At 45.0% G+C, this 26,064-nt stretch overlaps 1 protein-coding gene and 1 long non-coding RNA gene across 3 annotated transcripts in view; one reads left to right on the top strand and one right to left on the bottom strand.

Annotated features, from left to right (window-relative positions):
- The window catches only part of LOC115141697 (sortilin-related receptor-like), a 77,697-nt gene that overhangs the window by 25,897 nt on the left and 25,736 nt on the right, over positions 1 to 26,064 (top strand). For both annotated transcript variants that reach the window (XM_065000278.1, XM_029680831.2), the window contains exons 7-16: positions 9,294 to 9,395; positions 9,782 to 9,951; positions 11,171 to 11,363; positions 12,503 to 12,620; positions 18,982 to 19,055; positions 20,551 to 20,639; positions 21,143 to 21,321; positions 21,583 to 21,769; positions 23,231 to 23,359; positions 24,666 to 24,751. In XM_065000278.1, coding sequence (XP_064856350.1) covers positions 9,294 to 9,395; positions 9,782 to 9,951; positions 11,171 to 11,363; positions 12,503 to 12,620; positions 18,982 to 19,055; positions 20,551 to 20,639; positions 21,143 to 21,321; positions 21,583 to 21,769; positions 23,231 to 23,359; positions 24,666 to 24,751 — 1,327 coding nt within the window. The remainder of the gene's footprint in view (positions 1 to 9,293; positions 9,396 to 9,781; positions 9,952 to 11,170; positions 11,364 to 12,502; positions 12,621 to 18,981; positions 19,056 to 20,550; positions 20,640 to 21,142; positions 21,322 to 21,582; positions 21,770 to 23,230; positions 23,360 to 24,665; positions 24,752 to 26,064) is intronic.
- Positions 12,995 to 17,302, bottom strand: LOC135559676 (uncharacterized). The gene is made up of 2 exons (XR_010458513.1): positions 17,083 to 17,302; positions 12,995 to 13,411 (listed from the first exon to the last, which is right to left on the bottom strand). It is a non-coding gene; the product is annotated as an uncharacterized LOC135559676 (long non-coding RNA).

Here is a 26,064-nt window from a genome sequence, read left to right as displayed (position 1 = left end):
CCTGGGCGCATGCAGTCCAGTAAAGCGTCATACAATGAAAGAGGAACTTAATTATTGACTCCTCCATGAAAAGAGGAATATCTTTTGTTGTGTACACAATGTGGACTGGAGAGACGGGCCATGTCATGTACTGTGGAACACTGGGGTTAATGTGGTCTGATACATACCGATCCCATCAAAACTAGGCTGAGATATTAGTTTGCATTTGATAGCACACATGTCTATTCTGAGCCAATTACGGGTAATGATTTCTGTCTGTGCAAACTCAGTCCTAGCCCTGAATAACCACGCAGACTCACTGCAGTCAACGCTGTGTTGTTAAACAGCCATGGCCAAACACACGTATCTGAATCCTGGCATTACCACACACACACACACACGTAGTGGAAAGGGGAAAGAGAGAGACTGAAAGTACAATTGCAGAAGGCCGCTGTTTGGGGCATTTTCACTATGAGGAAGTGGTGTTTCTGTAAAGAAACTGAATGGAGAGCTGAGGTTCGGCGCTGCTGCTTAGCTTCTTAAACCCCTATAAATATGCACATTGTGTATTGTGAATGTTTGTACGTTGTAACTACCTTATCTTTATTCATATCAGTCTCTTACAAATCAATTGACTCAACATTCACAGCTACAAGCATACTTCATAATGTCGTCCCTACCAGAGGTGGGACCAAGTCATTGTTTTACAAGTCACACGTAAGTCTCAAGTCTTAGCACTCAAGTCCCGAGTCAAGTTCCAAGTCAAGACAGGCAAGTGAGACAAGTCTCAAGTCCTAAACAAGTCATAACGTGCTCTTCACCAAATGTAATACCATTTCATGTTTTTAACAAGAGTAATAGTTAGTATATTACATTTATGCAAATCATGCATGCTTTTAAAAATATCAATATATTTATTACTTTGCAAATAAATGTTATATTACCATGGAAATACATGGGTAGCTATGAGAAAGAACCCCCCCCCCTGTCCCTCTGTGACAGCGGGAGAGGAGTGGTAGGCTGGGTCGTGTGGGGTGGTTGCTCTCCTGTAGATGAGTTAAGCAGCAGAGTATCTGCTGGCCATCCAACATGGCAATTCACATAGAAATACATCACCTACCACAGCCGTTGCCGTGTAGAATAGAGAATCGAGTACAGATCTATGTATTGCATTTCTATCTGTAAGACTGTATCTGAATGCGATGCCTCAGATGAAATAAGCCGCCGTTCTTCATTCATTATCAATGGAGAAAGCTCAAAACTGCGGAGGACAGCAGAGACAGGGATGGTGGGATTTGTGTGAAGCATAAACCCAACCAGAGGTTCAAGCACTCGCTGTAATCAGCAGGTTAGGAAGAGTACACAACCATTCTAGGAGGCACTCTGCCACAAATGTGCTCATTTGATCTATTCCAGCTCCAAACAGCGTGGTGGCGAGTCAATCTGCAAATCTAATCTAGGCAAGCAGTGAGGAGCACACATAACAATACAGGCTCGAGACATCACAGGCAGTGAGGAGCGCACATAACAATACAGGCTCCAGACATCACAAGCAGTGAGGAGCACACATAACAATACAGGCTCCAGACATCACAAGCAGTGAGGAGCGCACATAACAATACAGGCTCCAGACATCACAAGCAGTGAGGAGCACACATAACAATACAGGCTCCAGACATCACAAGCAGTGAGGAGTGCACATAACAATACAGGCTCCAGACATCACAAGCAGTGCACATAACAATACAGGCTCCAGACATCACAAGCAGTGAGGAGTGCACATAACAATACAGGCTCCAGACATCACAAGCAGTGAGGAGCACACATAACAATACAGGCTCCAGACATCACAAGCAGTGAGGAGCACACATAACAATACAGGCTCCAGACATCACAAGCAGTGAGGAGCGCACATAACAATACAGGCTCCAGACATCACAAGCAGTGAGGAGCACACATAACAATACAGGCTCCAGACATCACAAGCAGTGAGGAGCGCACATAACAATACAGGCTCCAGACATCACAAGCCAGGCAAAAAAACAACAACCATGAAACAAACAAGTTACACACACTCATAAACACACAGCCTCGTGTGATGGATCGCTGTCGGCTATATTAGCCACGACTTTTCGTTCTTTGTGCAGCTTCAAATGTCGAACAAAGTTGGAAATGGTTGCGCCTCCGTCTGTAATTTTCTTGCCGCTTGTTTTGCAAGTTGCAATCCGTTTTTTGTTGATACAGCATCGTCTTTATTTCCGAAAATAAATAATTTTGGGTATCATCTTTCCAAGGGCTGCGTCTGAATTCACCTGCCGATGTTACTCTACACTGCCACACACAATTTGATTGGCTGCTGTCCAATTCAAACTGTAATCCGTTAAATGAAGAGTTGATGCGCTGCACACTTTTTTTAATAGCATCATTTTTAATATTTGGGCTTGGGGAGGGTATCAAGTCAGTTCGAGTCAAAAGGCTCAAGTCCAAGTCAAGTCACGAGTCATTGGTGTTAAAGTCAAAGTCGAGTTGCAAGTCATCATATTTGTGACTCGAGTCTTACTCGAGTCCAAGTCATGTGACTCGAGTCCACACCTCTGGTCCTTACTCTCTTTGGGTAAGGCTAGCAGACTTTAACAACACATTTGCATGTGACAGAATGCGCTACTATGACGGTCTCCATAGAGGCGAGTGTATGCTAAGGTGGGTCATTCAGATTGTCAGAACAGCGAAATGGCTTATGTTGTGTCTCGTCTGCGTACCCAACCAACCTGTTGGCCAGCAGCACTCCTGTTGGTCGGGGCTAGAGAGTGCAACTTGTCAGACATGACCGATCTATGTGCTGTTAATGATGTTGTGGTTTGGTTGTTGCTTGGTGTCACTAACCACTCATGCACACACTCATCAGGGTTCTGTTGCCCAGTGCTGCCGTGTGCTGCAGTCTCAAGTACTGTTGCTATTCCCAATGGGCTGATTTGTTCCATAGCCAAAGGATAGTACGGTGTGTGTTTTTTCTCTGGCTAGAATTGTATCCCAAGCTATATCATTTCACACTTCCACTTGTATGAAGTGATATTCCCACTTCCATTGTAGATATGGATTGTTTTTATAGATGGTAATGAGGCTAAATACAAAAGGCTAAACACAAACAAATGGTTGGATTGTAGTTTATGTTAATCAACAACACCATTCACATGAATCCAAAATAGAAAATTAAAAAACAATATGGAAAACTGCACTGAGTGTAGAAAACATTAGGAACACCTTCCTAATATTGAGTTGCACTCCCTTTTGCCCTCAGAACAACCTTAATTCGTTGGGGTATGGACTCTACAAGGTGTCAAAAGCATTTCACAGGGATGCTGGCCCATGTTGACTCCAATGCTTCCCAGAGTTGTGTCAGGCTGGCTGGATGTCATTTGGGTGGTGGACCATTCTTGATACACACAGGAAACTGTTAAGCATGAAAAACCCAGCAGAGTTGCAGTTCTTGACACACTCAAACCGGTGCGCCTGGCACCTTCTACCATACCCCATTCAAAGGCACTTAAATATTTTGTCTTGCCCATTCACCCTCTGAATGTCATACATACAAAATCAATGTCTCAATTGTCTCAAGGCTTAAAAATCCTTCTTTAACCTGTCTCCTCCCCTTCATCTACACTGATTGAAGTGGATTTAACAAGTGACATCAATTAGGGATCATAGCTTTGACCTGGATTCACCTGGTCAGTCTATGTCATGGAAAGAGCAAGTGTTCCTTATGTTTTGTACACTCAGTGAATGTGGTTAAATTAATCACCAGAGCCTTACATTGAATAAATATAAAGCTATGTTAGTTCCTATCTAAGAGCCTCTGTTGTCATATCTTTGCATCATTAGCTTAGGCACTCAGTTAATTAAATAAAACTACTACAGTCTGTGACCCCACAGCCTGACCCAACCTACAGAGCAGCCCCCCCCACCCCAGATACAGTTGAGCATGTGAAATGCTCAGTGACGCAGCCCAGTCGCAGAGCATTAGCAACACCGTGTCAACGCTAACTCGTCACTTTCACTCACTCTCATCCGTCTCTAGACATACCCACTACCCAGCCCCTACTAATATCTTCGGCTGGAGCTAATAGGATTACCGTAATGAATATCACGAGCTTTTGGCAGCACCGAGCTTCTTAGGCCAATTAAAAGCCCCAGAAATGCAGAGTTTTATCCCAGGCCTGACAATATAGATCCCTGAGTAATGATTGATAATCAGACCTTAAGACCTCTACTCCTTTCCATAGTCCTCCGGAAGATAACTGGCTTAATTAATATAAATGGACGTCAATAAGAGGTTTCTTGGGTTTTTCTTTTCAACACATTTCCTTGTTATTTGCAAGGTGTCTCAGTGGCGACGAGAGGAGGGGGAGTGTAACAAGATCAAGGACTTCCTTTTCGAATGGTGGCCTGTGCTTTCCCTGATGCGTCAATACCCCCAATGTGTTTAATGTAGCCATAACGGCATAGAGCAGACCAACAACCACATTGATTGCAATGCCTATTTAAGCTGCTGTTTGGACTTGTTTGTTTCCCCTGTAAAATAGATTTAAGTGTTGCGACACCCAGAGAACAAGACCTAGCTTTATTCCTTTGGGCAGCCATATTGGTCGCAATGGCCCTTAACGCTGTAGTGGTCCTTTACTTTCTTCCTTAACGTGTGATGCCAAACCCCACATTTCCCCAGCTCCCACTGCAATGTGTGACGCATCACACACACACACGCACACACACACACACACACACACACACACACACACACACACACACACACACACAAACAACAGGGCACTTCGCTGTAAAAAACAATGCGACATGTCCAGTGTGAGAGAAGGAGGGCGGAGATAAACATGCCACTTAAAAGCAATGGGAGGTCTGGGTAATGGCTCTATGTCCCTCAGATTAACAGTTACCTTCTGGCTGGATAAACAAACCACATCGACAGCTCCCATAGGCTCGGCTCTGCAGGAGGACTGGAGAGGACAGGGTTTCATGTGCACCCCCACCCCCCACTACTATTCTTCTAGTTTATTGGTTTAGATATAGAATGTGAAAAGGGAGGGGGGTTATCCAAATATCATCATTTGCATTGGAAGCACAGTGCTTCTGTTCTGAGCAGCTAGACTGCTGAAGGTATATATTTGCTATGAATATGTACAGGTGAATCAATTCAATAAGAATGCATGGTGCTCAGTATCTGTTCCTGGTATTTATATTAACATAATGACGCTTCATAATGACTTAACCATCCATCCAACTATCATGAAATTATTATTAAGACACCGTACATTTGCTAAAGCAAGGTTTGATATGAATCCCTGGTGGATAGAATCCATTTTCCACAGATCGTCAGACCTCTCTTCTGTCATGGAAGCCAGTCAAGCTACTGTGGTTGAAATGACCCCCCTGGCCTGCTGTCATTGAAGCATTGAAGCAGTAGTCTTTTCCGAGAATATGTTTCTCTCCCCTTGGTATTCTCCCTGCCCACATTGTGTTGTTGTGGCTGCTTGGCTTTCAGAACACGGCAGACTCTGTCGCGGGGACGGAACGTTAACAGCAACAGTAGATAAATCAATAGGTCGAAAAGCACTGTGAGGACCCAGACTTGCGGACAGACTTGCAGGCAGGCAGACAGACGGACTCACACGCAGGCAGGCACATTGTGTCTCGGGGGAACAGGGAGTCACTTTGTTGCGCCTGCTGGGTCATCAGATAAAAGACGGACTACATGACATGAATGCTTGCCTAGATCCATCAGTCATCAGTGGGGGGAACTGGGAAAGCTCTCAGTGAGCGCTCGCATGTTTTGTTTTTATTGATCATCTTGGCTGCCTTGAGGGCGCTCTCTGCTAATCCAAGATGATGCCATGAACCTGATTGCCGTCCTATGCGGTGAATCATTCTGTGATGTTATTGGGGCTCTTATTTGCTGCCTGCTTTCCAACTGTGCACCACTAGTGTAGCTGTGTTTTGCCTGTGTGTGTGTTTGTCTGTGTGGCCCGTCAGACTGAAGTATTATTTCAGTGCATTACTGAAGCCATCTGTCCTCTTCATTGTTAGCATCATCGTGGGATTTCCATGTCTGTGTGACACATCTCTTTTCCACAAACTGTTGGCTGCTCTATGATGTTAACACTGACCTTTGTAGTCATATTTTATAACATTGTTTTGTCCCAGCTCGGTAAAGATACTTGTATTAATCGGTGTGTGTGTGTATTGCGTGTGCGTGCCTCAATAACTACAAATATAATCATATTAAACTGTGTATTTGGCCTCCCTAATAAAGTGTACTCGCTTGACATTTATTACCTGCAGCTTTTAATGAAGAGAATATTTCTGTTAGTTGTTAATGGAGGGTGGAAGGCCAGACAGGCTGTTAGTGGTCCCATCCTGCTGATGTGAGCCTAGCTTAGCCAATCCCTGGGAGGCAGATCACATGGTGTCGGTGTTGCCAGACTGACACGTAAGAGGAGACACATCACTGGCTGCGTCTCAAATGGCACCCTATACAGTGCACTACTTTTGACCAGGCTCCATTAGTCTCTGGTCTAAAGTAGTGCATTTTGTAGGGAATAGGGTGCCATTTGGGATGCAAATAGCGTCTCAGGTCTCTCTGGGGATCCGGAGGACGGCGAGACTCGGCGCTTTGGTCTTCCTGCTTGTAATTCATTAGAGTACAGCCCCTTTCCCCTCTCTTGAACAAAGTGGTCTCGCTGACATAACAATGCGATTTGGCCTTTGATTGTTCTCATTGGCCCACTGAGCTTACAATCCGCCCAACAGTACAGATAGATTCATCACTTGAGTCTTTAAATGCCCTATAAGACCAGACCATGGCCAGAGCTTACCCATGATTTTTCAATAAGTCAATAAGTCATAGTTTCCACTTCGTGCAAATCCTTGTGAGTGCGGTATCTTTTCCTATGATTATTAATAGTGAATAATAGTGAAAACATCAAAACTATGAAATAACACATATGGAATCATATAGTAACCAAAAAAGTGTTAACCAAATAAAAATATATTTTATATTAGCCACCCTTTGCCTTGATTACATCTTTGCACACTCTTGACATTCTCTCAACCTGCTTCATGAGGTTGTCACCTGGAATGTATTTAAATTCTTAATGTGTTTGAGCCAATCAGTTGGGTTGTGACAAGGTAGGGGTGGTATATCAATTTCAAGAACTTTGAAAGTTTCTTCAAGTGCAGTCGCAAAATCCATCAAGGGCTATGATGAAACTGGCTCTCATGAGGACCGTCACAGGAAAGGAAGACCCAGAGTTACCTTCGCTGCAGAGGATAAGTTCATTAGAGTTAACTGCACCTCAGATTGCAGCCCAAATAAATGCTTCACGGAGTTCAAGTAACAGACACTTCTCAACATCAACTGTTCGGAGGACACTGCGTGAGTTAGGCCTTCATGGTCAAATTGCTGCAAAGAAACCACTACTAAAGGACTCCAATAAGAAGAAGAGACTACTTGGGCCAAGAAACACGAGCAATGGACATTAGACCGGTGGAAATCTGTCCTTTGGTCTGATGAATCCAAATTCGAGATTTTTGCTTCCAACTGCCATGTCTTTGTGAGACGCAGAGTAGGTAAACGGTTGATCTCAGCATGTGTGGTTCCCACCGTGAAGCATGGAAGAGGAGGTGTGATGGTGTGGGGGTGCTTTGCTGGTGACACTGTCTGTGATTTATTTAGAATTCAAGGCACACTTAACCAGCATGGCTACCACAGCATGCTGCAGCAATATGCCATCCCATCTGGTTTGCGCTTAGTGGGACTATCATTTGTTTATCAAGAGAATTCAAGGCACACTTAACCAGCATGGCTACCACAGCATTCTGCAGCAATACGCCATCCCATCTGGTTTGCGCTTAGTGGGACTATCATTTGTTTATCAAGAGAACAATGACCCAAAACACTCCTCCAGGCTGTGTAAGGGCTATTTGACCAAGGAGAGTAATGTAGTGCTGCATCAGATGACCTGGCCTCCACAACCAGTTTGTGATGAGTTGGACCGCAGAGTGAATGAAAAGCAGCCAACAAGTGCTCAGCATATGTGTGAACTCCTTCTTGTTGGAAAAGCATTTTTCATGAAGCTGGTTGAGAGAAGGCCAAGAGTGTGCAAAGCTGCCATCAAGGCAAAGGGTGGCTACTTTGAAGGATCTCAAATATAAAATATAATTTTGATTTGTTTAACACTTTTTTGTTTGCTACATGATTCCATATGTGTTATTTCATAGTTTGATGGCTCTTCTATTATTCTACAACGTAGAAAATAGTAAAAAATAAAGTAAAACCTTTGAGTAGGTGTGTCCAAACTTTTGACTGGTACTGTATATAAATGTTATAGTTGCTTGATGTGATAGCATTTTGCAATCCCCCGTCGCCCCAAGACGGATTATTTTGACCACTAACGTTTTGCCTCACTACACACTCCACTGCTTTGATTGGTCTAACATTACCTAGACACCACAACTGTCTATCCAGATAATGAACACTCCACTGCTTTGATTGGTCTAACATTACCTAGACACCACAACTGTCTATCCAGATAATGAACACTCCACTGCTTTGATTGGTCTAACATTACCTAGACACCACAACTGTCTATCCAGATAATGAACACTCCACTGCTTTGATTGGTCTAACATTACCTAGACACCACAACTGTCTATCCAGATAATGAACACTCCACTGCTTTGATTGGTCTAACATTACCTAGACACCACAACTGTCTATCCAGATAATGAACACTCCACTGCTTTGATTGGTCTAACATTACCTAGACACCACAACTGTCTATCCAGATAATGAAACGGCACTCGTGAAAAAAGTCCAAGGAAATTATAGTAACATGTCATTTGCTAAGTGGATGATCATGAGCAAAGTCATTGTAGCCTATCATTTCACTTCCCCTGTGAGAACCATGTACCGCAGCCAAAGCCTGCCAGCAGCCTACTTACTACCAAAGGCTGATGTTTATAAACGCCACGTGGAAAAGCCCACACCCAATTTGTGAATATGAATAAGTAGTTAATCTTCGAAGATGAAACCTAAACGTGCATTTCCTCTCTAGGACAGGAAATTACGTTGATGTAGTGTTGTCAACTTCCTCTGGGGGGTCCTTTTAATAATAGCAGATTCTATAATCATTTTGTCACATTAGTCATAATTTGGAGGTGGTCATTAAGCCGTCTCCATGGCTCTTTGTGTTTCTTATTTATTGATTCATTGATTGATTTATTAATTGTACATCTGTTGGTTCCAGACTTTGTTGGGGAGCCATGAACCATCCTCCGTCCAGCTGTGGGTGTCCTACAACCGCCAGCCAATGAAAGCCGCCCAGTTCATGACCCGCCACCCAATCACAGTGAGTCTCCAGGCCTGCTTCGCCACACCAGAACATCCTCTCTGTGGCTCCTAGTTGATTCCTAGTCTAGAGAACAAACCTGCCACAGTATCGTTGATGAAATTGGGAAAATGTGTTTGTAAGGAAATGCTATAACTATACTATGTAGCTAGTATGTAGTTGACAGCTCAACATGAGCCAGAAATCACAAGAACAATACTGTAAGGCGTTACACCCCACTCACAGTATAAAGATTTTAATTCCATGACATTATTTATCTTAAAAATTAACCTGTTTTCGGGTAATAAAAGTTTAATTACAATCATCAGCTTTTAGTTGTGAGAGAATCACACCATGCCCTTCACAAATAAGGAAAACTGCTCAACGTCGCTTTTCTTCTCCTGCAGGAGTACTACATCGCTGACGCCTCGGAGGACCAGGTGTTTGTGTGCGTCAACCACCTCAACAACGTCACCCACCTGTACATCTCAGACACGCAGGGCCTGTCCTTCTCCCTGTCCCTGGAGAATGTGCTATACTACAGCCCAGAGGGTTCAGGCAGCAACACCCTCATCAGGTAGGTACAATATTCCTAGTGCTTCTCAATACTCTACTGGGGGGTTGCACAATTCTGCTCCAGGCCAGCACTTACACAACTGCTTCCTCTATATGATCTAATCAACCAATCTCGGGTTGCTCATTTTTGTTTCAGGCCGTCCCAGCACTAACCCACCTGATTTGATCTATTAACTAATCGCAGGTTGCACATTTTTGTTCCATCCCAGCACTAACCCATTATATTCAGCTAATCTGCTTATCACTGTGATTAGTGGCTTGTTAGTGCTGGGGTTGGACCAAAATGTGCGCCACCTTTGGTGTATCCCCCCCAGGAACAGATTTGGAAACACTGCAGTATTCTACTAAGCAACAATGGATCTGAGATCTGGGTTCAATTAGTATTGGTATCTTTCAAATACCTAAGCTGCCCTTGATTGAGCTTACCTGACACAACAGAATCAAAAGAAAAGTCCCAAAAGTGCAAACCCTTCCCGTGTGACACTCCAGGCAGGCTCAATCAATCACCCAATGCATTTCAAAGAAAACAAGTGCTATTTGAAGTCTGCAATATTCTGATGTGACTCACAGTTAAGGCAGCCTAATTAGTAGGAAACACTATGAGATCTGTAGTGTCTTGCTAGGAACAAAGTAACAGAACTCACCTTGATCAAGTACACACACCCTTGGATCAATTATACCCACCTTGATCAAGCGCACCCACCCGACTTGATTTATTTTGGAGAGAGAGGAGGCTGTTCTACGTCTGATCATTGCAGCACTGGGGGACCTCCTGGTGTGCATTCCTAGTGACGACGATGAGTCACTGTGTGTGTGTGTGCGCGTTTTCTCCTCAGAGTTGGTCAACAACAGCAGGGCCTTTGCATGTGTTCACATGTTTAAATCCCAGGGACCAGGATGTTGGATGTTTGCTGAGTCCATGTTGTCACGGCGCTGCAGTGTAGCGTAATGCGTCCAGGGCCTATAATTAGTCAAATGACTAGGTTCCCAACACGTCTCCAGCTACCTGGAGTTGTTGTGTTGTGAGAGCAGCTTGATTGCTTCTTGATAGTGAGGCGACCTCACGACAGGAGCAGAACACGTGTTTCCTTTAACCAACATAGCCACAAGATACACTGAACGTGATCCTGTATTGTTGTTGATGCTAATCATGTCTGTGTGTATATGTGCATCTGTCTGTGTTTGTGTGTGTGTGTGTGTGTGTGTGTGTTTCATCCCAGGTACTTTACCAATGAGCCCTTTGCTGACCTGCACCGTGTGGAGGGTCTACGTGGCGTCTTCGTGGCCACGCTCATCAACGGCTCACTCAGCAAGGACAACATGCGCTCCGTGATCACCTTCGACAAGGGGGGCACCTGGGAACTGCTGCAGGCCCCCTCCGCCGACAGCCTGGGAGGAACCCTGGACTGCCAGGTAGCTAGCTGGCTGTTACAGTAACACCTGACCCTGTATCAGTGGTTAGAGAAAGCTTTCATCTACTCCCTGGTGGGTTTCCCCTAACCACTGATACAGGATACTGAAACACAGACTCTAGGTTATAGCTGCCTGACAGACCATTGCTGGCAGCTTCAGCAATGTGACATCATACACATCGGGGCGACAACAACAGGATTACAGGAAGCAGACCATTCTCTTTGTTCCTTTAAAAACCTGCTGCATGTCAAATATTGTGTGCTATAGCTTGGAAAATAAATAAATGTGAGTCTGGATGACAACGTAATATTTGTTTCCAGCATTAGGGCTGTTTTCCTAAATAAGTCATATCCGCTTCGGGTTTTGTTTCCTTTCCACGATACTAGCGTGTGTCGCGATACTATTATCATCCCAGCCCTGATTAAGATCTGCCCAAGACTCCCACTGTTGGCTCTTGTTTAATGTAGGCATGCCTGAAGGGAGGGCAAAAATTGGGAGAGACATTAAAGTGACAGTCTTGGCAGAATGTCATTATTTTCTTGTTGATGTCTGTAAGCAGGAAGTTGCCTCGTTGTGTGTAACACTGTCAAAGTGTTGAGTCTATGAGTCCTTTGAGGTAGGAATTGGGGGTGGGTTAATATGAACCTACATTAGTGGTTAGGAACAACAGCCATGAGGCCACAAGGTGTGTTTGCATTCTGAAGGGGAAGTAAGTTTGGATGCAAACAGATGTGTTCTGTTTGGTTTTAGAAAGTGGTTGTGTCCCTTGTACTAAAATGTATGCACTCACTACTATAACCCGCTTTGGATAAGAGTGTCTGCTAAATTTACTATGATGTAAATGTATCTTCACTTCTGAGAAAATAGTTTATATTTGTAATATATTTATTTTTGGTTTTGCCAGATTGTTGTCTCCATTGACCTAACACTTCTCTCTCCATCTCTCCCCTCTCCCTCCACAACGCCTCTCCATCCCTCCCTCCCTTCCCCCTACTCGATCTCCCTTCACCTTTCCTATCTATCCCTCCATTTTTTCTTTCTATATCTCTCTCCTCTCTATCCCTCCCTCCCCTCCATCCCTCTTCGATACCCTCTCGGTACTTCTCTATCCCCCCCATCCTGTCCCTCCCTCTCTGTAGCTCTCCAGGGGCTGCTCCCTCCACCTGGCCCAGCGCTGGAGCCAGCTTCTCAACATTCAGCTGCGCAGGATGCCCATACTGTCCAAGGAGTCAGCACCAGGGCTCATCATGGCTACAGGTGGGGAGGCTTAGACTAGCATCATACCACTACAATGACTATTTATTTTAAAATACGTACAGTACCAGTCAAACGTTTGGACACACCTACTCATTCAAGTTTTTTAAATTTTTAAATTGGACTATTTTCTACATTGTAAAATAATAGTGAAGACATCAAAAAAACTATGAAATAACACATATGGAATCATGTAGTAACCAAAAAAGTGTTATAGATTTTATATTTGATATTCTTCAAAGTAGCCACCCTTTGCATTGATGACAGCTTTGCACACACTTGGTATTCTCTCAACCAGCTTCATGAGGTAGTCACCTGGAATGTATTTCAATCAACAGGTGTGCCTTGTTAAAAGTTAATTTGTGGAATTGCTTAAATCAAATCAAATCAAATTTATTTATATAGCCCTTCGTACATCAGCTGATATCTCAAAGTGCTGTACAGAAACCCAGCCTAAAACCCCAAAGCAAGCAATGCAGGTGTAGAAGCACGGTGGCTAGGAAAAACTCCCTAGAAAGGCCAAAACCTCTTTCTGGCTGTGCTGGGTGGAGATTATAACAGAACATGGCCAAGATGTTCAAATGTTCATAAATGACCAGCATGGTTGAATAATAGTAAGGCAGAACAGTTGAAACTGGGGACAGTAAGGAGTCATCATGTCAGGTAGTCCTGGGGCATGGTCCTAGGGCTCAGGTCAGTTGAAACTGGAGCAGCAGCATGGCCAGGTGGACTGGGGACAGCAAGGAGTCATCATGTCAGGTAGTCCTGGGGCATGGTCCTAGGGCTCAGGTCCTCTGAGAGAGAGAAAGAAAGAGAGAAGGAGAGAATTAGAGAACACACACTTAGATTCACACAGGACACCGAATAGGACAGGAGAAGTACTCCAGATATAACAAACTGACCCTAGCCCCCCGACACATAAACTACTGCAGCATAAATACTGGAGGCTGAGACAGGTGGGGTGACACTGTGGCCCCATCCGAGGACACCCCCGGACAGGGCCAAACAGGAAGGATATAACCCCACCCACTTTGCCAAAGCACAGCCCCCACACCACTAGAGGGATATCTTCAACCACCAACTTACCATCCTGAGACAAGGCTGAGTATAGCCAAATAAGATCTCCGCCACGGCACAACCCAAGGGGGGGGGGGGGCGCCAACCCAGACAGGATGACCACAACAGTGAATCAACCCACTCAGGTGATGCACCCCCTCCAGGGACGGCATGAGAGAGCCCCAGTAAGCCAGTGACTCAGCCCCTGTAATAGGGTTAGAGGCAGTGAATCCCAGTGGAAAGAGGGGAACCGGCCAGGCAGAGACAGCAAGGGCGGTTCATTGCTCCAGAGCCTTTCCATTCACCTTCCCACTCCTGGGCCAGACTACACTCGGGGCGGCAGGGTAGCCTAGTGGTTAGAGCATTGGACTAGTAACCGGAAGGTTGCAAGTTCAAACCCCCGAGCTGACAAGGTACAAATCTGTCGTTCTGCCCCTGAACAGGCAGTTAACCCACTGTTCCTAGGCCGTCATTGAAAATAAGAATTTGTTCTTAACTGTCTTGCCTAGTTAAATAAAGGTAAAATAAAAAAAATAAACACTCAATCATATGACCCACTGAAGAGATGAGTCTTCAGTAAAGACTTAAAGGTTGAGACCGAGTTTGCGTCTCTGACATGGGTAGGCAGACCGTTCCATAAAAATGGAGCTCTATAGGAGAAAGCCCTGTCTCCAGCTGTTTGCTTAGAAATTCTAGGGACAATTAGGAGGCCTGCGTCTTGTGACCGTAGCGTATGTGTAGGTATGTACGGCAGGACCAAATCAGAGAGATAGGTAGGAGCAAGCCCATGTAATGCTTTGTAGGTTAGCAGTAAAACCTTGAAATCAGCCCTTGCTTTGACAGGAAGCCAGTGTAGAGAGGCTAGCACTGGAGTAATATGATCAAATTTTTTGGTTCTAGTCAGGATTCTAGCAGCCGTATTTAGCACTAACTGAAGTTTATTTAGTGCTTTATCCGGGTAGCCGGAAAGTAGAGCATTGCAGTAGTCTAACCTAGAAGTGACAAAAGCATGGATTAATTTTTCTGTATCATTTTTGGACAGAAAGTTTCTGATTTTTGCAATGTTACGTAGATGGAAAAAAGCTGTCCTCAAAATGGTCTTGATATGTTCTTCAAAAGAGAGATCAGGGTCCAGAGTAACGCCGAGGTCCTTCACAGTTTTATTTGAGACGACTGTACAACCATTAAGATTAATTGTCAGATTCAACAGAAGATCTCTTTGTTTCTTGGGACCTAGAACAAGCATCTCTGTTTTGTCCGAGTTTAATAGTAGAAAGTTTGCAGCCATCCACTTCCTTATGTCTGAAACACATGCTTCTAGCGAGGGCAATTTTGGGGCTTCACCATGTTTCATTGAAATGTACAGCTGTGTGTCATCCGCATAGCAGTGAAATTTTGAAAGTTAACATTATGTTTTCGAATAACATCCCCAAGAGGTAAAATATATAGTGAAAACAATAGTGGTCCTAAAACGGAACCTTGAGGAACACCGAAATGTACAGTTGATTTGTCAGAGGACAAACCATTCACAGAGAAAAACTGATATCTTTCCGACAGATAAGATCTAAACCAGGCCAGAACATGTCCGTGTAGACCAATTTGGGTTTCCAATCTCTCCAAAAGAATGTGGTGATCGATGGTATCAAAAGCAGCACTAAGGTCTAGGAGCACGAGGACAGATGCAGAGCCTCGGTCCGATGCCATTAAAATGTAATTTACCACCTTCACAAGTGCCGTCTCAGTGCTATGATGGGGTCTAAAACCAGACTGAAGCATTTCGTATACATTGTTTGTCTTCAGGAAGGCAGTGAGTTGCTGCGCAACAGCCTTCTCTAAAAATTTTGAGAGGAATGGAAGATTCGATAAAAGGCCGATAGTTTTTATATTTTCTGGGTCAAGGTTTTAGTGAGTTTTTTCAAGAGAGGCTTTATTACTGCCACTGTTCGAATGTTTTTAGTGAGTTTGGTACACATCCAGTGGATAGAGAGCCGTTTATTATGTTCAATAAATAGGAGGGCCAAGCACAGGAAGCAGCTCTTTCAGTAGTTTAGTTGGAATCAGAAAAAACAAGGGTCCATACAAAAAATGCAGCTTTGTTTGAAGGTTTAGAGGCTATGATTATTTTCATCATTGTGTCAAGAGATATAGAAAACTAAAACACTTGCCAAAGCGTTTGTCTCTCTTGATCCTACCCACTGGTCCTGGCAGAGTCAACAGCAAATGTGCAGACTCAGGACAACTGAGGTTTGGAGGAATCCGCACAGTTTGGTTTTAAATGCCTTCAGGTTTAAAGAGGAGTCCGTAATTTGCTTTCTAATAATCATAATCTTTTCCTCAAAGAAGTTCATGAATTTATCACTGCTAAAGTGAAAGTCATCCTCTCTTGGGGAATGCTGCTTTTTAGTTAGCTTTGCGACAGTATCAAAAAGGAATTTCGGATTGTTCTTATTTTCCTCAATTAAGTTAGAAAAATAGGATGATCGTGATTTGTTAGAAAAATATAATGTCGCCTACTCAGACTCTTTCATTGGTGCGTGTATCTGCGGGCTGCCCGGCTTGCTGCAGCAGTAAGGGCTCTGCATTGATGGACAACTGGTCTACTCTCTCGGCAATGGTGTTTCGAATCAGGCCTTCATGGTCAAATTGCTGCAAAGAAACCACTACTAAAGGGCACCAGTAATAAGAAGATACTTGCTTGAGCCAAGAAACACGAGCAATGGGCATTAGACTGGTGGAAATCTGTCCAAATTTGAAATTTTTGGTTCCAACCGCCATGTCTTTGTGAGACGCAGAGTAGGTGAACGGATGATCTCTGCATGTGTGGTTCCCACCTTGAAGCATGGAGGAGGAGGTGTGATGGTGTGGGGGTGCTTTTCTGGTGACGCTGTCTATGATTTATTTAGAATTCAAGGCACACATAACCAGCATGGCTTCCACAGCATTCTGCAGCAATACGCCATCCCATCTGGTTTGCGCTTAGTGGGACTATAATTTGTTTATCAAGAGAACAATGACCCAAAACACAACTCAAGTCTGTGCAAGGGCTATTTGACCAAGGAGAGTAATGTAGTGCTGCATCAGATGACCTGGCCTCCACAACCCGTTTGTGATGAGTTGGTTCCGCAGAGTGAATGAAAAGCAGCCAACAAGTGCTCAGCATATGTGTGAACTCATTCATGACTTTTGGAAAAGCATTCCAGGTGAAGCTGGTTGAGAGAATGCCAAGAGTGTAAAATAGCTGTTATCAAGGCAAAGGGTGGCTACTTTAAAGAGAATCTAAAATATTTTTTTATACTTTTTTGTTTTTTTGATGTGTTATTTCAAAGTTTTGATGTCTTCACTATTATTCTACAATGTAGAAAATAGTACAAATGAAGAAAACCCCTTAAATGAGTAAGTGTGTCCAAACCTTTGACTGGTACCGTATATCTTTAAAGATGGAGAGAGACGAGGCCAGTGGGGAAAGAAGGAGGAAGGTTGCGTTAAAGGGAGCCCATACTGCTACAGCATTACCGCTATACACGGCAGGCCACTTAACGACCATTTCCATGGCGAATACGTGACTTCTCTTATGGTGGTGCAACTTCCGCTGTTGTCTGATCTGATAGAGAGGACCACTTCCTCCATCAGCCAATCACACAGGAAATGAGACTATGTGCATAGAGAAGCTGCCTAGTCTCTCCTTCCTGTTGTTTGTCTGCGTCTGTGTTCATTTAAAAAAAAAAAATCTTTTAACCTTACTTAGAGGTTAACCTTTATTTATTCAGGCAATTCAGTTGAAAGCAAATTCTTATTCACTGTGTGTGTGTGTGTGTGAGTGGTGTGTGGTTGTGCGTGCATGCACACGCGTTTTTCCTGAGTGCTCATTTTTGAGTGCTTTTTTTCTGAGTTCTTGTGTTCATTGTTTGTGCGAACGTGTGTGTGTGTGTGTGCATGTATAACTGCGTGTACTCAGGTCAGAGCAATAGACTTTGACTGGAGCTAAACGAGGAGCAGTTGGACACATCCATTGTGTTTCATCCACTAAAATTGTCTCTCTGTCTCTACCTCGTCGCGCTTCTGCCTGCTTGGCCGAGTACATTGATTTCCTTTGTAGCTGTGTCTGGAAGGAGGAAGAAGCCTCTACACCCTGCGAGCTGCTAGAACCCTTAATTAAATTATTAGTAGATAATGGCCACGGGGAGAAGTGCAGAGAGGAGCAGGGAGGGAGGGCTGCGGAAACACTATGCCCCTCTCGTCCATGTTATCGCTCACACACAGATGCACTAATTACTTCTGCATCACCCAGCAGGTACAAGCAAACGCACACACAGACCGTCTCCCTCTTTGTGTGCACCCAGCCAGCCACACACGACCAGCATCCCCACACCACCTATCAGGAGGAGCGTTTCCAACGAAGCGTTTTGTTTTGTCTATACAATTTCTTAATTTGTAAAGCACCGTTAATATGGCCTCCAAGAGCGACAGTCATTAGTGGTGGTGCAGGGGAGGAGAACATCATTCACATTCAGTGGCTTCGTTAAACAGCTCTCAGGTTGAGTGTCACATGGAGAGAGAGAGAGCCGTACACAACTACATAAAACAATAAGGAGTTGGAGTCAGAGCTTTGATACCTGCTCTAATCCATATTGCACGGGTGAATTGTACAACAGGTACCAGTACGCGCACACCATTAGGTGCAACACGGTAGTCTACATCCACATAGGATAAATAGATATATGATGTTAGACATTAGACTCATTACACTCGTTAGGGCCTTCCCCCTAGAATGACTGCAGACTGATGTTGATATTATTCATGCCTGTATGTTCAGCACATGGTAAGGACAGAGTATTGACACTGCAATCTAATGTTGACAATAAAGCACAGGAGAGAAGAGGAACTTTTCGGGAACATAGGTCTATCGCTTGATCTCAAGCATCTGTTTAAAAACCCTGGATAGAATCTATCCCTATATAGAGCCACCCAGCTATAGGGCCATGCTACACTAGCCCCTTTCTCCATGGCCTGCGTCTCAAGTCACTCTGTGTGCTCTGGGCTGTGCTCTTATGCGTCCCAAATCGCACCCTATTCCCAGTGCATGTAGTGCACTACTTTTGACCAGGGCTTTGGTCGAAAGTAGTGCACTATGTAGGGGATAGGGTGCTGTTTGGGACAACGCCCGGGATACTGCTGGCACTGGAGACCACCTGAAGCTGCAGTAGTGTTCCTACTGAATCGCTCTCTGTTGTGTAATGTTTAATTCATCACCTCCTCTCTCACAGCCATTCCACTGATCATCCTGTGTCTGTGTCTGTCTCCCCTGCAGGCTCTGTGGGTAAGAACCTGGCCAACAAGCCCAATGTGTATGTGTCCAGCAGTGCTGGGGCCAGATGGAGAGAGGTCAGTGTCTGTCTGTGCGTGCTTTGTTTTTGTGCGTGTGCTCCATAAACGTAACTATGCACATGATGAGCTGTAAATCATGACGTTGGTTATTCTTTGCTGCCGATGCCACCCCCTCATATGCCAAAGGGTTTCTGTGCAGCGCCTCGCCATAGTGCTGAATGGCCAGCGGAGGACACTTTCTTTGACAGCATATTATTAAGCAACCACAAAGCCACACGGGGGAACCCTCAAAAACAGAAACAATGGAAAAGCACCCACAAAGCCACACGGGGGAACCCTCAAAAACAGAAACAATGGAAAAGCACCCACAAAGCCACACGGGGGAACCCTCAATAACAGAAACAATGGAAAAGCACCCACAAAGCCACACGGGGGAACCCGCAAAAACAGAAACAATGGAAAAGCACCCACAAAGCCACACGGGGAAACCCTCAAAAAAAGAAACAATGGAAAAGCACCCACAAAGCCACACGGGGGAACCCTCAAAAACAGAAACAATGGAAAAGCACCCACAAAGCCACACGAGGGAACCCTCAATAACAGAAACAATGGAAAAGCACCCACAAAGCCACACGGGGAACCTCAATAACAGAAACAATGGAAAAGCACCCACAAAGCCACACGGGGGAACCCTCAATAACAGAAACAATGGAAAAGCACCCACAAAGCCACACGGGGAACCCTCAATAACAGAAACAATGGAAAAGCACCCACAAAGCCACACGAGGGAACCCTCAATAACAGAAACAATGGAAAAGCACCCACAAAGCCACACCCTCAATAACAGAAACAATGGAAAAACACCCACAAAGCCACACGAGGGAACCCTCAAAAACAGAAACAATGGAAAAGCACCCACAAAGCCACACGGGGGAACCCTCAATAACAGAAACAATGGAAAAGCACCCACAAAGCCACACGGGGGAACCCTCAATAACAGAAACAATGGAAAAGCACCCACAAAGCCACACGGGGGAACCCTCAATAACAGAAACCATGGAAAAGCACCCACAAAGCCACACGAGGGAACCCTCAATAACAGAAACAATGGAAAAGCACCCACAAAGCCACACGGGGGAACCCTCAATAACAGAAACAATGGAAAAACACCCACAAAGCCACACGAGGGAACCCTCAAAAACAGAAACAATGGAAAAACACCCACAAAGCCACACGAGGGAACCCTCAATAACAGAAACAATGGAAAAGCACCCACAAAGCCACACGAGGGAACCCTCAAAACAGAAACAATGGAAAAGCACCCACAACATTTTCCTCTGCTCTTGATGTCTACGATGTCACATTCCACAAGAGCAGAATGACTTTAATTATTATTTTTGAACATTATTTTAATCTGACCATAGTGTCATATTATTTGTAATAATACGGCCCTGACAGTTGTACTCGTCTTATTATGGTAACTATATCAATTGACCAGCAATCTTATGGAGTGTGGCTTTAATGGGTGTTCTTCACATTTCCCCTTCTCAAGGCGCTGGCCGGTCCTCACTTCTACACGTGGGGTGACCACGGGGGCGTCCTCATGGCCATCGCCCAGGGGGGCTCCAGCACACACCTCAAGTGAGTCTCACAGCAGGGGCCTTATTTAGGGCTGTTGTATCTCTACTGCTAGAACAGAACAGTGTGCTGTATATCACCCCCTCCTCATTGCACCCCTCTACTCCCCACTGCAACTCTGCCCTAGGATGTTGACTTTCAGTTTGCTTTACCTTGTCAATTAAAGGTTCAGCGAATTATACCCGTCTCAACCCACTGTGTCACTGCCAACCCAAGCAGTACTGTGCTGGCTCTGAAATGTTATTTTCACATTGTCCTTTCCAGCACGGTTCCAGCTACTACAGGTCATGGGGACACGTAACCAGGCTAATGCACTACAGCTTGGCTTGGCACAGTAGTGTAAAAAGGGTATACATATTGTAACCATGCTAATTCTGATCTCCGTACTGTCTCTGCCGGCCCATCTGTAGACTAGCATCCTGTTCAGATGGTGAATTAGGAGATTTTCCCTACGGGCCATTCTGGCTCGGACAAAGCTACCTACCTACTGTCTCTCTCTGTCTCAGGTTCAGTACCAATGAGGGGGAGACGTGGACAGACTTCCGTTTCTCTGACAGGGAGGTGTATGTCTACCAGCTGCTGACGGAGCCGGGGGAGAAGAGCACCATCTTTACCATCTTCGGATCCTACGCCGACCAGAGACACAGCTGGCTCATCCTGCAGGTCAACGCCAGCGACGTGCTCGGTGAGGGGACTCTCATAATATTACTACGCTGGGCAGAAGTCATGACTGAAGTATGCTCAGCCTGGTGCTTTTGCGTCTGTTTTGTCTTCCATTTTCACAACGCAAATGAGAAACATACGCCCACTGACCCAGAGTCTCACTGAGGTGTGTGTTTGTGCGTCCGCGTGTGTCCACTGTCCAGGCATATGTACTCTTCTGTCCCCATGCTACGGTAATAAAATATCACCAAATCCCAAATCAAGCATTTGTGTGTCTCTTCAGGCGTGCCGTGTGCCGAGGGAGACTACAAGCGCTGGTCCCCGTCAGACGAGCACGGCAACGACTGCCTTCTGGGTAGAGAGATGGTGTACAAGCGACGCACGCCCCACGCCACCTGCTTCAACGGGGAAGACTTCGACCGCCCCGTCACCGTGTCCAACTGCTCCTGCACACGCCAGGACTACGAGTGGTGAGACCAGAGGCATCATTGCCAAGCCCAAATCCACCCTTTGCCTCTACCCCTAAACTCTATCTACCCCGAGGCACCTTATATAGATCTGAAAGGATTGGATAGCTGCTGTCTAGAAAGGTAACAGCTCCATGTTTCCTTCTGTTAAGCTAGGACTAGGTGGAATGTTTCTCCTTTAATTATAGCTATGTTATCCTTTCAGGGTAGGAGCTAGGGGTTGATTGGAATTGGGCCACGGTCTTTTTCCACTCATCTCTATCTGTTCATAGTTTCATAGTTAGGTCGGCGATCAGTGGGTCTCTCGGTTTCTCTCTTTCTGTTTCTCTCTTTCTGTTTCTGTCTCTCTGTTTCTGTGTCGCTCTTTCTGTTTCTCTCTTTCTGTGTCTCTTTCTGTTTCTGTCTCTCTTTCTGTGTCTCTCTGTCTCTCTCCCTCTCTGTCTCTCTCGCTCTCTGTCTCTGTGTGTTTCTTTCTGTTTCTGTCTCTCTGTTTCTGTGTCTCTCTCTCACCCTCCTCTCTCTCACGGTGTCTCTTTCTCTCACCCTCCTCTGTCTCACGGTGTCTCTTTCTCTCTCCCTCTCTCTCTCTCCCTCTCTCTCTCTCTCTCTCTCTCTGTCTCTCTCACGCGCTCTCTCTCTCTCTCTGTCTCTCTCACGCGCTCTCTCTCCCTCTCTCTCTCTCTCTCTCTCTCTCTCTCTCACACGCGCGCTCTCTCTCTCTCTCTCTCTGTGTCTCTCTCTCACCCTCCTCTCCCTCACTCTCTCTGTGTCTCTTTCTCTCACCCTCCTCTCTCTCTCTCTCTCTCTCTCTCTCTCTCTCTCTCTCTCTCTCTCTCTCTCTTTCTCTCTCTCTCTCTCTCTGTGTGTCTCTCTCTCTCTGTGTGTCTCTCTCACCCTCCTCTGTCTCTTTTTCTCTCTGTCTCTCTCTCTCACCCTCCTCTCTCTCTCTCTCTGTATCTCTTTCTCTCACCCTCTATCTCTCTCTCTCTGCTTGTGTCTCTCACCCTCCTCTGTCTCTCTTTCTCTCACCCTTCTCTCTCTCTCTCTCTCTCTCTCTCTCACCCTCCTTTCTCTCTCTCTGTGTCTCTTTCTCTCACCCTCCTCTCTCTCTCTCTCTCTCTCTCTCTCTCTCTGTGTGTCTCTCTCACCCTCCTCTGTCTCTTTTTCTCTCTGTGTCTCTCTCTCACCCTCCTCTCTCTCGCTCTGTGTCTCTTTCTCTCACCCTCCTCTATCTCTCTCTCTCTCTGTGTGTCTCTCTCACCCTCCTCTCCCTCTTTGTTTCTCTCTCTCTCTATCTCTATATCTCTCTCTGTGTCTCTCTCACCCTCCTCTCTCTCTCTCTCTCTCTGTGTCTCTTTCTCTCTCCCTCTGCGTCTCTTTCTCTCCCTCTCTCTCTCTCTCTCTCTCACCCTCCTCTCCCTCTTTGTTTCTCTCTGTCTCTATCTCTATATCTCTCTCTCTCAGTGACTATGGCTTCAAGCTGAGCGAGGACCTGTCCCTCCAGGTGTGCCTGCCCGACCCCGAGTTCTCGGGGAACCTCTACGCCCCTCCCGTGCCCTGCCCCGTTGGCACTACCTACCGTCGCAGTACGGGGTAAGTCAATATCCCTTTGGTATTAACATATTGTCACTTCATCAGAAACCAGGCTTTACCCTTCTCATAATTGTAGGCTTTACCCTTTTGTTAAGGTGACTGTTACAGCCTTGCAATGTGGGATGGGTCAGGATTATATGACCTAGCTGAGCTGAAGGGGTTTGGACTGAATTCATAGTGTGTCCCAAATGGGCCTTGGTAATAAATTTAAAAAAGTAGTGCACTATAAAGGGAATAGGGTGCCGTTTGTGACGTACAAAACAAAGGTTGAGATACACTTGTCCTTGGTGGCAGACTGGCAGTGTCATATGTCTTGCAAAAACAAATGGCATTACCTAGCGTACCAGTCTTCACCTCAGTCTTCTATGTTTTTTACTGCCACAAAGAGATGAGCGTTCGATATCAGCATGGTTATTGATGAATATGATATGAACTCTATGTAATTGGCGTCTTTTGTTGTCAGGGGGGAAGTCTCTTTGTTCTTTTTTAGTGCTGTGGGGAAGAGGAATGAGTGACGTCATTCCATTACATAGCCCTCGTTTATCATGGAGAACAGCCCCACCTAGTGTCATAAGGAGAGAAATGTCCCAGCAAAATCTTGACATACACTTGAGTGTACAAACCTTTAGGAACACCTTCCTAATATTGAGTTGCACCCCCAGAACAGCCTAAATTCATTGGGCCTGGACTCTACAAGGTGTCGAAAGCATTACACTGGGAAGCTGGCCCATGTTGACTCCAATGCTTCACACAGTTGTGTCAAGTTGGCTGGATGTCCTTTGGGTAGTGGACCATTCTTGATACACACGGGAAACTGTTGAGCGTGAAAAACCCAGCAGCGTTGCAGTTCTTGACACAAACCGGTGCGTCTGGCACCTACTACCATACCCCATTCAAACCGGTGCGTCTGGCACCTACTACCATACCCCGTTCAAAGGCACTAACATATTTAGTCTTGCCCATTGACCCTCTGAATGGCACACAGACACAATCCATGTGTCAATTGTCTCAATAATTAAAAATCCTTCATTAACCTGTCTCCTCCCTTTCATCTACACTGATTTTGAAGTGGATTGAACAATTGACATCAACAAGAGATCATGGCTTTCACCTGGTCAGTCCATGTCATGGAAAGGGCAAGTGTTCTTAATGTTTGGTATACTCGGTGTACATAAAATGGGGAACATGTCAACGTTTGTACGTCCCCGTACACAACTACGCACAAGATACACTTTATGGGTGGTGGGTGTTTGTCTGACCATATTGTTAACCAGTTTGTTTGTGTGTCTCTCTCTCGCTCTCTCAGGTACAGGAAGGTGTCTGGGGACAGCTGTAGTGGAGGGGATGTAGAAGCCAGACTGGATGGAGAGATGCTGCCCTGTCCTGTAGGAGGTAAGCCTCCCCTCTCTCAATTAAGTAACCGTCATTCGAGCTGGACCAATAGCCATCATGGTGGATGGGCCAATAAAAGAAACCATCATTAGTGCACAACTTACTTACCCACATACAATCAGACGATGGGCCGCAGGTATCAAGCACCTGGGAGTATGTTGATTTAAGATAAGTTTAGTCTTTTAGATCACAATGAATAAGAGACACTTGAATGAATGAATAAGAGACACTTGAATGAATGAATAAGAGACACTTGAATGAATGAATAAGAGATACCTGAATGAATGAATAAGAGACACTTGAATGAATGAATAAGAGATACCTGAATGAATGAATAAGAGACACTTGAATGAATGAATAAGAGACACCTGAATGAATGAATAAGAGACACCTGAATGAATGAATAAGACACCTGAATGAATGAATAAGAGACACCTGAATGAATGAATAAGAGACACTCTGAGACGCTTGATACTGGGTTCACAATTATTTTCCCTTTGAAAGGCCACAATGGAAAGGGGAGAACCTTATTCCTTTTGTGCCATTTCTGAATGTGTTATTCCTTGTGTTTCTATGGGCTCTAGTAGTAAAGGCCAAATGAAGTATTTTAATATTACCTAAAGGGCCTACAATTCATAATCAAATAGCTAAATTATCCAAATCTAATTTTATTGGTCACATACACATGTTTAGTAGATTTGATTGCGGGTGTAGCGAAATGCTTGTGTTTCTAGCTCCAACAGTGCAGTAATATCTAACAAGTAATATCTAACAATTTCGCAACATATACCCAATACACACAAATCTAAGTAGGAATGATGAATTAAGACTATATGGGGCAAAAAAGTATTTAGTCAGCCACCAATTGTGCAAGTTCTCCCACTTAAAAAGATGAGAGAGGCCTGTAATTTTCATCATAGGTAAGGAGAGGGGTACCAGTACAGAGTCAATGTGGATGCTATATACAGGGGGTACCGATACAGAGTCAATGTGGAGGCTATATACAGGGGGTACCGGTACAGAGTCAATGTGGAGGCTATATACAGGGGGTACAGGTACAGAGTCAATGTGGAGGCTATATACAGGGGTACTGGTACAGCGTCAATGTGGAGGCTATATACAGGGGTACTGGTACAGAGTCAATGTGGAGGCTATATACAGGGGGTACCGGTACAGAGTCAATGTGGAGGCTATATACAGGGGGTACCGCTACAGAGTCAATGTGGAGGCTCTATACAGGGGTACTGGTACAGAGTCAATGTGGAGGTTATATACAAGGGGTACCGGTACAGAGTCAATGTGGCGGCTATATA

Source organism: Oncorhynchus nerka, linkage group LG14, assembly GCF_034236695.1.
Source record: "Oncorhynchus nerka isolate Pitt River linkage group LG14, Oner_Uvic_2.0, whole genome shotgun sequence".
NCBI lineage: Eukaryota > Metazoa > Chordata > Actinopteri > Salmoniformes > Salmonidae > Oncorhynchus > Oncorhynchus nerka.
The sequence above is the reverse complement of the archived record's forward strand: the minus strand, read 5'-3'. Positions and strand labels throughout refer to the sequence as shown.